The sequence below is a fragment of the Pipra filicauda genome, unplaced genomic scaffold, assembly GCF_003945595.2.
Source record: "Pipra filicauda isolate LSUMZ 115617 unplaced genomic scaffold, ASM394559v2 scaffold33_size4404698_pilon, whole genome shotgun sequence".
NCBI lineage: Eukaryota > Metazoa > Chordata > Aves > Passeriformes > Pipridae > Pipra > Pipra filicauda.
In genome coordinates, this window is record NW_024104465.1 from 533,068 (window position 1) to 545,710 (window position 12,643).

Below are 12,643 nucleotides of genomic sequence, written 5' to 3' on the forward strand. Positions count from 1 at the left end.
AATATTCATCTGTTTCACTGTTGGGTAAAGATATCAAGCACATCACCAGCCCACTGGCAGTGATGTTAGTTGTTATGCAAAGCTTTCAGCTGGGAGGGGACTGCCTCAGCTTTGAGCAGAAAAGAACCCGATGCCGTGTTCTATTCAGTTATTCTTAGGCCTCGAAGCTGTTGCTGCACTTGCCCAGCTTGTGCCCACTTTAGAACTGAGGGAATGGTTCTCCCATTCATCTCCCAAAGCATCAGCATAATTCCAGCACCCACGTCAGCTGAGCCCACCACCCCTTCTAAAAAACAGCAATGGCAGGAATACTTGGAACAGTTCTTTGATTAAATGCCACTGGAGCACAAGAATGCACATTTTCAACACTTCCAAATAACAGGATTTGAAGGTCATTAAAGGCTGCTGCACAAGGGGGTTTAGCTGGTAGCAGGTCATCTCCACTCTCTACCCCACAACCCTGGGAATCTTTTGTGATGGAAATATTTCTTAGAATCAAACAGTTTGAAAGAATGCTTTTGTACTCAAGAGACAGCAACCAGCAACATATAATCTAGAATTCCATTTACAGGGGGCTGGGGTGGAAGAGGGTGGCAAGACTTGAACTTTTTTTTTTCCTTTCTATCATTCACACACCTCACCAGAGACTGCAAGACACGTGTGACAATTTCTACTGAAACAAGCATTATGTGCTAAGAACACTCTTTCCTAGGAATTTGGTGGGGTTTTTCTCCCCCCCTGAATAAGCATCCTCAAAGCAGGGGTAACTGATAGGAAAAAAATAATCAAAACATTTATGATCATCAAGTACTTCTAAACTCACGAGCTATCATTTAAATAAGTATATCACAGAGTAAAGCTCCTAAAAATACCAATTTTAGATGCAACCTTCACCTCAATACAAAAGCAATAAAGCTCCTACAAGCCATCAATCAGTTTTGGCAGCAATGAACCATTACTAAGAAGTATTCATGTGGTTAAAGATATAACTTGGCATTTTAGCCATTCCTGCTTCTATCAACACAAGGCACAACTCACATCCAATTCTGAAAATTAAAAATTTAACACTATAAGTTAATTTTAACCTCTCTATGAAACATGCACCTCCATAATTCTTATCTGTATGTAGCAGAGATTTCAGGGCTCACCGTGAGGGCTTGGATCTCCTCCTCTGCCTCAGCTGTTGTCTCCTCCAGCTCAGTTTTGGCTTCGCGGAGCTGGTTCTCCAGGGCTGTCCGTGCCGCCTGCAGCCCAGTGATCTGAGACTCCCGCTCCTGCAGGGTCAGCTGCAGCTCTGTCAGCTGCCTCTTGAGCTCCAGCTTTTGCTCTTCATGCTCCAGACTAACCTGGAGAAAGAAAAAGTAGAATATAAGTTACTAACAAACAAGAGACAGGTAATGTAATGTCATTTCAGACCTTGCTTTAAGATGCCAGTGCCATGTCTGTCCCAAAAATCACGTCCTTATAGATTGTTTCAGTTACTGAAAAGTCAAGGATGCAGCTTTGTCTACTCCCTAAAAACTACTGGTTTGCTTGGAAAGAGGTGAAAAGCAACCTGTCATTTTGAAACAACAAGACAACAAGAATAGTTGCAGCTGTAACTCGAACTTCACATATCAAATGTTGATACAAAAATTGAAGAAGTTTGTGATGAACTTTCTGCACTGAAACTGAGAGTCTTTAAAAATCTTTACTTGGGAAGCTCCAGGCATAAATGTCCATATTAATATTTATTCTTATGCAAATGTTATATACATTTTGCAATTGACTTTCATATTTCATCTTCCCTTCAGATTCCTTTTAAAGAAAGCCACCAGATCATCTGGCTCTGGGTTTACCTGAGTGGCTTCTGATGAAGGTTTTCTTGCAACATACTCAGGAATAAACATGTCATTTCATGGATAAAAAATGAACCACCAGCAGAACAGCCTTCAGATGCTCAAAATCAATTCCAAACTTTAGCACCTTCTTCAAGCTGTCTGTTATCCCAAGGGAATCTGTCTGTTGTGCTGGAGATGCATGACAAGCCTGTCAGAAATCTTACACTGGTCCCAACCAGCTTCTGGTCAAACAAGGACATGGTTTTCCAACCCCTTTAGCTAAAGGCAAGATTTCAGTCTTAGCTAAAAATTAGTAGAGACTGGAGAAGGTAAAAGAAGACCAGAAGTGGATCCAAACTAGTTGATACAAAACTAAAAATGAGGCACAGCTCACAAATCTTTAAAAATTTATATTTTCATATTACTATAGGTTTTCTTTCCAAAAAACCTCAAAAAAATGTGTGTGAAGCAACAGGTCTCCTGTTTTCTTACAGCAGTTCTGCTGTGTCCTTTGCTTTCTCTGCTGTAGACTCTAAGGCTATGGTTAATCTGATCATTGTACATAGCTGAGCTTTTATTCTCTATAGTATTCTCAGACAATACTATAAAGATATTGTAGAAAAAACCCCACATAAATAAGATTCTGAGAAAGCAAGATGATCTGAAATCTCATATTCAGAATGACAAGTTCTTAATAACTACTTTTCTCTCCTTCTAATGAGCAATTTTTTATTTTTTTATTTTTTTTTACTACTAGGGGGGGGAAAAAAGTACTGTTAGACCAAACTAAATTAATACACTTTCAAATACCACTAAAACAACTTAATTCTAGTTCTCACTACATTACTCAAAATGGGATGCATTCAAGAAAGTTTGTTGGGAGGGACTGAAGCCAAGTTTTCACCTCTCTCAGCCGTGTCTCCAGCTCCAGCAGGCGGTTCTTGTCAGTGTGATCTTGGTGACTCATCTTTTCCAATTGTTCTTCTAATTTTCGATTCTGGGCCTCTAACTTTCCAGCTTGTGTTTCCAAGTAGAACTTCTGTTGCCTGAGCTCTGAAATCATCTCCTCTTGGGCTTTCCTGATGGGAGAAACGCACGAGTGACAAACCCAAAATGTCCCCAACATATGTCCTTTCACCGGGGTGAAATAAGGAAGAACACAAGTTTCCTGTTAAGTAGAACAGTTCAGTTCACAGCTTAAATTCTACATCCCAACTAAACATAAAAAATACTAGTGTATTCACCAGCATATGCCCAGAGCACTAAAATGCCATGTTTGCAAGTTGCACAGGCAAATGGATCTTGTACAGGGTAATCTACAACAATATTTGAGTTACAGCTCATTCTCCTCGTTTCTTCAGTTCCTTGTTACGTGTTTTTCTATGCAGGAAAAACAAATGCTAAGAAGAGTTGCTTTCTCACAATGTATTTCCATGAGATAAGAGGATGAGATGCTGCAGGATAGGGGGTAGTGTGTTTGGGGCTGTTTGTTGTGGTCTTTTTTAAATTGTAATGGATCTAGAACTTGACCTACACTGATGTGAAGTTTTGTTGTCTTTGATCAAATTCTTAATCTACAAAGTGAACAAAAGCAATTACTTGTGTTCAGAAGAATTTTGAGAGCTGGCAATGATTAACTATTACCATTTGAAATGCATACTCTCAAAAAAAAAAAAGGTCTTTCTACATTATTTACAATTCCTGGAATCATGTTATCATGCATTGGAAAATTCTGCCTCATAGTGTGCTTTCTACTTAGAAGCCTCACAAAGCTCTCCATATATTAATGAATTAATATTTTAAGAAGTTCACTGTGAGATAAGCTGTTATTAATCCTATCCCAGAGAAATTATGTGGGTTGCCCAAGATCAAATAGGAAGACTTAACAAAACTAAAAATAGAACTTTAGTCTTCTGACTCACATTTCTGTGCATTGCAAGCAAAACCACCCTTTCACCTTTTCTCTTCTTTTAATTTACCTCTACAGAGTATTGTCAGCCAGAACTGTCAAATGGTGTTATTTCATTTCCTACTGTTTACTGGGCTATCTTCTCAGGAACCTGATAATCATTGGTTTCCTCAGATACTGCTGGAACAAGAGCTTGCAGAGCTCCCCTCTCCTCTGAAGGGTTTAATCACTAGTTCTCCTCTTGATAAATGCTCAGATTAGCTGCAGCTTTTGTGCATTCAAAATGCAGTCCAACAACAATTTATGCATTTTCACCAGCCCAATTCACAAAACAAGCACAAAATCATTAACTATCTGCATGCATAATAAAGCAGTTTTCTCTCAAAATGTTGCTAATTCTGTCCTATCTTCTACCAATCCTGCAAAGTTACGTCACTTGACAGTATGTCTCTCAATAATCTATTCTAAGTCATATGTTAAAATGTTATTACACGTTTTCCTTGGTTTTTATGGCTCTTCAGTTAAGTGTACTGCTTTCAGAGGGTGCCTCCAGCTCAGCTAAGTTCTTACACTCAGTCAGACCAATGACTGTGACACTTCATCTTCCAAATGCTTCCCAGGTACATGTTGGGAAAACATTTATGTTTTATTTCAGATTGAAGGTAAATTATGGCTTTTGTTGCCTCAACAAACTTCCTGGGTGATTAACTAGAGGTCATCTGGAGCGTAAAGCAACACAATTTAATTCCTCAGTTATTTCTGTCAATATTTTTGGCTGGTCAGGCTAAAATAACTTGCCAGATATTTGAAATACAACGAAAACTGGAGCCATTACATATCTGGAGGCATAATCACCACTGAAAAGGAATAAAACCAAGGCAGCTCTTTGCCAAAACTCATCCCTGTCTGATTCTATTCAATATTATAGGGGAGTCTATCCAAGTGCTTCCCACAAGGGCACCACCTGACATTGCATCCAGCAGCTGATGGACACAGAAAACCTTTGTGCAAACAGCCAAAGTTGGTGGATCTCTGAACTCAGTAAGGGCATAAACTGCTTTAGCTTTGCCCTGCAGGAGGTATCAAATAATCCACGCAGGATGGGATGTTTGTGAATGAAAGGTATTTAAAGTTTTCAATTTCAACACCATGTGTCACAGCAACCAGGGAAAATATAAAATCTATTAGCAATATTTATGTTCAAAAATGGAATATATGCTTCTCCAGAGGTATTTTGGATATTAAAATTATTAGTATTCATTTAACATGTTTGGCAAACCAGCACAAATCATCTGCCTCAGGAAAGGCTCCAAAGTAAACACTCACTGTAATACAAACCAATTTTCCCAGTCAGGTTTGAGGAAACACAAAATACACAGTGAGCCACAGGTATGTGAAGAACAAGCACATTTTTGAAAGCATATCACTGAAAAACAAGCAGGGAGCACAGCAGGCCTGCAAGAAAGAGCCACTTTTACAGTGAGAATCAGAGAATCATTTAGATTGGGAAAGACCTTCAGGTCACCTTCCCGAGACCTGTTCAGCAGTGACTGCAGCTGCCACACTCACATGTTCCTCTGGGTAAAGAGGCTGCTGTTTGCTGCCAGTTTGTTGGCCTCAGACAACTCCACAATTCTCTGTTCCAGTGACCTGATCTTTGAGTCCATTGCATTGATCATCTGAAACACAAGTGATCATAGAAATAAAGTTTATAAAAAGTCTGAGCTTTTTCTAGAAACAAGAAGAACTAAAAGAGGACTGAACAAATGGCCAGAGGAGCATCAAAGATGCAATTCCTGGAGCTATTTACAACTGCTTTTTGCTGCTTTAATATTAGGAAGAAAAGCAACCATTACATTATCAAAATGAGGGGTACACAACAAGCTGCATGGCTAATTTTAAGGATATATTCTTGAGGATACGCCGAATTAAAAAATCATGTCTTTTAAAATTAGCATTAATCAACGAATTTCCTTCAAAGCAGCTCAGCAGCTCTACAAAACCTCAAACAAGATTATCTTGCTTGAAATCAGTGTCAGAAAGCTGCTCTTCAACTGCTTTGATTTCCAGTTCAACACCACATACCGCCTTCTGCTCAGCCAGGACTTTACATTTTTCACGTGCTTCCTCTTCATGTCTTCTGAGCATATTCTCAAGTGCTTCCTTATCTGCAAGATCTTTCTTCATCTGATTTTCCAACACCTAAATGAAGACATTTCTTTTGTCTAAATTATATCTGTTTCACTGGGCAAAGGGCAAGCAGAAAGAAAATCATGAAGATAGACAGAAATTTATTTTTTAAGCAATTGATCATATCTCAAGCAAAATTAAACCCAGGATGCAATTGCATGAAATCCATGGAAGAGCAAACTCCAGAAAAAAGCATTCCCTCAATTATGGTTGAAGACTGAACTTGATGATGGAATTTTATAGACAGGGAGACAGTACAGATTTTTTAAAATTATTACTTTAAGTCATATAAACTCTGTTCAAGAACAGTTCCAGACTAATGCAAAAAAACCCCAGAAAAACTGTCTACTCCAAAATATGTACAATAGGGGAAGTAAGAAAGTGCCCATCCTTTGGCTGCCCTACCAATATGGTTCAGAAGGAATCTGTGAGTTCCATAAGTGTGGATGAGAAAGGCAACTGAGAACCACATGAATTCTTCTAGTCAGAGGCACCAAATCTAACAGCTAAGTAAAAAACTTATTTTTGTGACACAAATACCTGTCATCAGGAACAGGACTAAAGTAATTAATTGCTACACTTTTTTAAAAAATGCATGTCATGTATGCATGTCCAGAGCTCTAAATCAGTTGTTAACTAAAGGTCCCTCCCTTCAAAGAAATTTTTGAAGGCACAAATTCTGCTCACCACAGGATATTTTTTACTGTTCCAATTACAAAAACCCCATGTCCTCTTTCATCCCTTTGAACCTTTTTCATCTGGTTTCCTGATTTCTCCTCCTAAAGCCTCTGACATAGGTCCCCATAATACACCGGTTCTCTTTTTCTTTTTATTCATTTTCTAATGCCTATTCTCTTTTCCAGCTTTTATATCACCACTTCTCCTTTCCCAACATCTACATCTGATCTTCCTGCTTTCTATCAGTCACTCTCCTCTCATTGCTGATTACCAGATGCTCTGATCTGCCAACAAATCTTTACTTCTCTTTTTTTCCTTCATATTTCTCCCACAGAAATTTCTTCTCTCCTCTTAAACATTATGTCCTCTCACATTTAAGCCAAAATGTAGAATTAAGGTCCTAGTTAAATGTACCAGATGAAGATTGTTTCTACTAAGAATAACCTGGTTTAGCAAAGATTCTTACAAAATGTATTTACTGCCTGTCATACTGTAAGCTCTTTAGAAAAAACCATAGCCAGTGCATATACTCCTATTTCCCAGCTTGTTTTTCCTAATTTTAGATGGTGTCTATGATTCTATTTCTGTTTGTTAATGCTACCCTGGAAAAGACAAAAACAAAGTGGGTGGTTTCTGTGGCTTCTTGGCAGATGTTACAGCTCCAAGAGGATGGAATTTCAGAAACGCTCCAGTATTTGCTGCATTTCAAACTTGCAGGTAGGCTGAGTGAACACTCACAGAAAATCACCAGTAGGAACTGAAAGCTTCTTCAGGGTGTGAGATCTAACAGCACTAAGTATCACTGAGTCAGCAATAGTCAAATGACAATCACCAACTGCCTCCCTGTAGTTCTGACTTGCAATCCCAGCTGTCCTAATGCAGTGCTCCAGACAGACAAGGTACAATGGCAGGGACTGGGAGAAAAACTGATTGAGATCCCACTAAGCTCCCTGCACATTGCAGTAGGGGGGAGCAAGAAGGCTACTCCTAAGACTAAACAATCAGAGCCTAAAGGCAACGGTTTTTCCCTGAACTCCTTCTACCCACAAAAGCTTGTAGGAAGATAAGATATTTTTACTTTGAGTTTTTCCTCATAGAATTGTTCCTTCTGTTTCAGCTGCAGCTCCAGGTGTTGTGCTGCGATCTGAGCCTCACGATGCTTCTCCTCCAGCTCCTAAAAGCAGCAGAGATTCATATTCAGACACAAAGAAATAGTAGGTGCTGTGTGTATGTGTTACACAGGTATCAAACACTCATTCATTCTCTTTTTTAAGACTTCACACTATAAAAACCCCAAGACCAGGGCTGTCATATTAAACAAACTGCACATTTTCTCCTTTAAGCTCTGCATATTGCTGCTGACCTACTGCAGTGCAGGTCCACTGCTAAGGACAAAGATTTCTACTTCCATGGTAAGAATCTCCATTTCCCAGTAAAATATTCTCAAAGATAGGCCAAGGACATTTGGTGAAAACACACAGTTATAAACATTTTATAGCTGCAGTGGCATCACAGGAAGTTCAGATCTATTTTTACCAAGGTCTCTCACTTGTTTTCTCACAGAAAACCTCAATAAGGGGCTACTGCTGTCAATGCTTTTCATTCTGCATTCAGAGTGGGAATAGCATTTACTTTGCTATATTCCTCAGACAAATGTTGTCAGAACAACTATTTATAAATTGCTTGGAAAATGAAAAGTGCAGGATGCAAGACATGTGGTGGAACATGCCAGAATGTTTTTAACCTCTTTGTTTCACATAAGATAGTTTCAGCTGTGCACAGCAAGGATTTAAGCCATTTGTAACTCAGAAATCAGCTGTTTCTGCTGTCTGACTATATTATTTGGGGTATATCTATAATCAGCTTTCAACAGGACACCTCACAAGAGCTGGGCTTACAACTTCATGCTCATTCATTGTTGTATTTGCCACTCCAACGATTTCCCTGGAACAAGAGCAGCTCCAGGTCTGTCATTCACTACCACTGGCTTGACTCTTGCATAGACAAGTTGAGGTGTTGGGCTGCATCCAGGTCTCCTGTCTGCCTTCATTACTGCATAGCACAGAAAAATTTCCTGATATATGTGTGTACTTTAGCACTTTTCATATTAATTTCATATTCTCTTTTCTGATCTTCCTCATCTTGAAAAGATACGACTTTTTTTTGCAGTAATTTGCCATAGACCTCTTTTTCCAGAAGTGAGAATCAAAGAGGAGGTTCACCAAAAGTAGGTCATCTCCAGTGCCTAGTCCCAACACTTCTGCACGGAATGGAGATTGCTGCTTTTTGCAATTGAAATGTGTCTCCCAGCAACAAGAGGGACAACTCACCTCCCCCAGAAGCCCACACGTTTCAGGTCCTGGCAGAGAATCAGACAACCAGAGCAGCAGCAGCTTCAAAGCCACCAGCATCAGACTGCTCATACTGTGGCAGAAGCTTCACCAGTTCCTGCAGTGGCACTTAACAGCCAGAGTGGGCTCAAAAAGGTAAATCTCTTACCATTCCAGTTCTCACTCACTATTCTCTGTGTAGCACTGACTTTGTGTTTGGCATCACAGCACTGATCTACACGTTCAGACAGTAATAAGTATCTTCTCTGACTTGTTTCTTGCTTCTTATTCAATTCTTACAGGCAGATGAGCTGGTACTTCTCTGATACTGCTACATGAGTGTATGTGAAAACAATGCCTTTATTCAGCAATATCCACCTTACTCCATGCAACTCTGCATCTTCAACTCCCTTCTTACCTTTCTATACTTTCTATACCAGGAAAAGTCAAGTGTTTGAAAAGATCAGCTCGAGGGGAGGTACAGGGTAGGAGTACAGAAAGAAGAACACCAGTACCCTGTGCTCCCAGGTCAGAGTTGCAAGGGACTAGGAAAGACTGTAGGAATATTTCTTCAACACCTCTTTGACTTTTTCATAAAATACTTCTGTGCCTCCCCAACACTGTGTCACAACTCCATGGAAACTATCTATAAGAAGAGCTAAGCATATCCCCTGGTGTAAAACAATTACTCGATATTTCTGCATTCCCTTCCAGTTTCTCCTCCACAGAGAATGTAATCAAAACCAAGGAACAATTCCCAAATATACACAGGAGGCTTATGAAACAATTCAAAGTTTTACACTATTTCTAAACATAAAATTGGCTCTGTGCCCAGCATAGTCTCCCACTTACCATGCACTCGTGCTATCAAAACAATTTGAAAGGAACAGCACTACTAAAGAACCGATTCTACCTTTTTTTGACAGCAATCAGGCATTCTGGTGTTAAAGTCTACATCCCCAGAACAAGCCTGGGTCATCTGTTGACTCCAAATATGCTTATTTATACATTTCCATTTGGCCTTCCTCGGGTGTGTCTCTGCTCAGGATTACTACCAATAAAATGCCATCCTTTTATTCCTTGTCATATTGGCAACACACAAAGAGAGCTCATGAGGAACGCAAAGTAAATTTAATTATTCCACTATAAAATTATGCTTCCTGTCCCAGGGAAGCAAAAGTATTAGAAACACCCTCTGCTTGGTTCACTGGAGACTGACATACTAACTTACTATAAAGATTTAATAGGTTTAAGCAGGAGAGAAACAATAAATTGCCAACAGAGAAACATGTGGGTGAAAATGGTTTCCTGACAAATATTATCTTTGGAGATGAATAGTTTAGATGACTAATTTCTCTCTGCTTCAAAACATAAGCATTTCAAATAGATCTGACCTCTAAATTCCTCTACAATTTAGTTTAAAAGATAGATATTAATGGTTTTGTTGTCGTAGTATCTTGTCCTGAGAATGTTTTACTTCTGAAACAATCACTAGGTAAAATAATTTAAATATTACTATGTTGATTTAAGAGTGCTCCCCCTGAGACAACTACAATTTTGAAGAAGTATTAAGACTAAAAGTACAGGAGTGAGTCTGTAACTACAGGTGCAAGGAGAGTTTAAGTCCTTAAGCTTTCTCCAGGATGACTGATACAAGAAAGAAATCCCCTTATTCAACAATTTCCACCTTATTCGATGCAATTCTACGGCTTCTGATTCTGTCCTCCCCCTTTCTTACAAACTCTCACGCTCGAAGTTTCATTTTCACCTCTGCTCACCAGAATTTTCTCTGCCATCTGTTGAATCTGTTGAGATTTAGTTTGAATATCTTCTTTCAGGCGGTTTTCTCGTCGTTCCACAGTCTCTAATCTCTTCACTTGATTCTCCAGAGAATGGCGCCGTTCCTGCAGAGCAATTATGAGCTGCCATTTAGGCTATTCAACTCTGCACTAGCACAAAGCAAGGAGCAGTTTCTAGAAAAAATTAGGCTGAAGCAGTCAATATACATGGTTGGCTTCTGTATTTTAAATCCTCATCATGCCTCAAATCCCTTCGGTAACCACATGTCCTTATTGACTCCTCACTCAAAATAAAAAAATCTCTCAGCTTTTTTCAAAGAAATGTATCTTTTTTAATTAAAAATGGATTCATGTCTAACACTTTCCCCTGAAGAATTACTACAGGAATACACATTGTTCAGAGTCATCCAGATGAGGGTTCCTAAATTGATGCACATCCCGATAACTAATTTACTTTAGATAGACATTCTCCGCTCACCTCCGCTTCAAGTAATTTCTTCTTCATGCTTTCATTAGAATCTTCCCTGTTCTGCAGTTTCTCCAACTCCTTCTCAGCTCTCTCCTTTGCCTGACGGATATTCTGCAGAAGCTCAGTTGCCTCTGAGCTGGCTTTCACAGCCTGAAGGTCAAAAGAAAAGAAAAGAAAGGTATTATATGAAAAGCACACACAAAAAATTTGGGGTGTGAAAGCTTCATAACCTCAAGATGGTCAACATTCTGAATAAATCCACTACAGAACTTTGGCCTAACTGTCTAAATTAAGACAACCACAAACATGTGTGGGAACCCAAATTCTAACTTCAATAACATAATTCTAATTTCTGTTTCACACACACACAAAAAAATTAAAATCCAGGAGATGCACAGGTTTGTCTTATCGAAGACTTGCTATACTTTCTACTATATAGAAACTTGCTATACTGCAAGTTTCTACTTGACTCTATATCTTGACAGTAAAGTCTACCCCCCAGTTCAGCTCAAGTTCTTGGAAAGAACTCACAAAATAATCTTACTAAAAGATCAAGAGAATAACCTGTCGGCCTAAAGATAATTCCTTAGCATCAATGCAGGGAGAGAAGAAGACAGGATAAAACACGATTGTTTTGAAATATTACAAGTACTGTTTCTATATAGTTTTGGCCTCCATGAATAATAACCCTCTCAGGAGGTGCCAAGTGTGAAAAGCTTGCTCAGGGGATTATTATGACAACCCCTTCCTCTTCTGTTGAAAGATTCCAATAAGACTGCTCTTACAGTGATGACTGACCATGACAGCAAACATTAGATATTATTCAGCATACATTGTTAAGGTGTTTAAAAATTCTGCTGTGAATCCTTATTGTTCAATACTTTTACTGTGAATAACTGAACTCTTAAGTGACTTTGCAATTAAAGCAATTAAACCAAGTCCAACATGTATTTTAATAGTGAGCTAAAACCAGCTGAACTCTGTCTTCAGAAGCAGGGGAGCCCATGGCATACCCATTAAATGAGAATTTCCCTACACTACTCCAGTTCTGACTCAGCTTCATTTGTAAAAATAAACACTGTTGACATGTCTCAAGAGCCAAAAGCATATTGAAAACACCAGTGATTTCAGATACCAGTTCCCACCCCCCTTTCCTTATCATCCCCCATGCTATGACTAATTCTATTTTTGAGGGTAAAACAAAGTGCATCCCTCCTCTCCATTAAGGTTTCACTGGAAAGTCTTGTGGAAAATTCACTTTCACCACCCAGATGTTACCTTTGTCAGCTTTTCCTGCAGCTCCTGGATTTTGGCCTGCTGCTCTGTATTGATCTGCAGTTAAATAAAAAGATGGAGGGAAACAGTCATAAAACCAAAAAGGAAAAAATGCTCTCTGCTGATGATACTGTATTTATTTTAATTCACTTCCCAAAAACCTTTGTTTCTCC

At 39.0% G+C, this 12,643-nt stretch overlaps 1 protein-coding gene across 7 annotated transcripts in view; it reads right to left on the reverse strand.

Annotated features, from left to right (window-relative positions):
* Nucleotides 1–12,643, reverse strand: part of CIT (citron rho-interacting serine/threonine kinase) — a 74,760-nt gene that overhangs the window by 30,144 nt on the left and 31,973 nt on the right. For all 7 annotated transcript variants that reach the window (XM_027714129.2, XM_027714133.2, XM_027714126.2 and 4 more), the window contains exons 16-23: nucleotides 12,474–12,527; nucleotides 11,205–11,345; nucleotides 10,706–10,831; nucleotides 7,676–7,771; nucleotides 5,815–5,931; nucleotides 5,299–5,408; nucleotides 2,725–2,899; nucleotides 1,149–1,346 (exon numbers count right to left, since the gene is read on the reverse strand). In XM_027714129.2, the coding sequence (XP_027569930.1) occupies nucleotides 1,149–1,346; nucleotides 2,725–2,899; nucleotides 5,299–5,408; nucleotides 5,815–5,931; nucleotides 7,676–7,771; nucleotides 10,706–10,831; nucleotides 11,205–11,345; nucleotides 12,474–12,527 (1,017 nt within the window). The remainder of the gene's footprint in view (nucleotides 1–1,148; nucleotides 1,347–2,724; nucleotides 2,900–5,298; nucleotides 5,409–5,814; nucleotides 5,932–7,675; nucleotides 7,772–10,705; nucleotides 10,832–11,204; nucleotides 11,346–12,473; nucleotides 12,528–12,643) is intronic.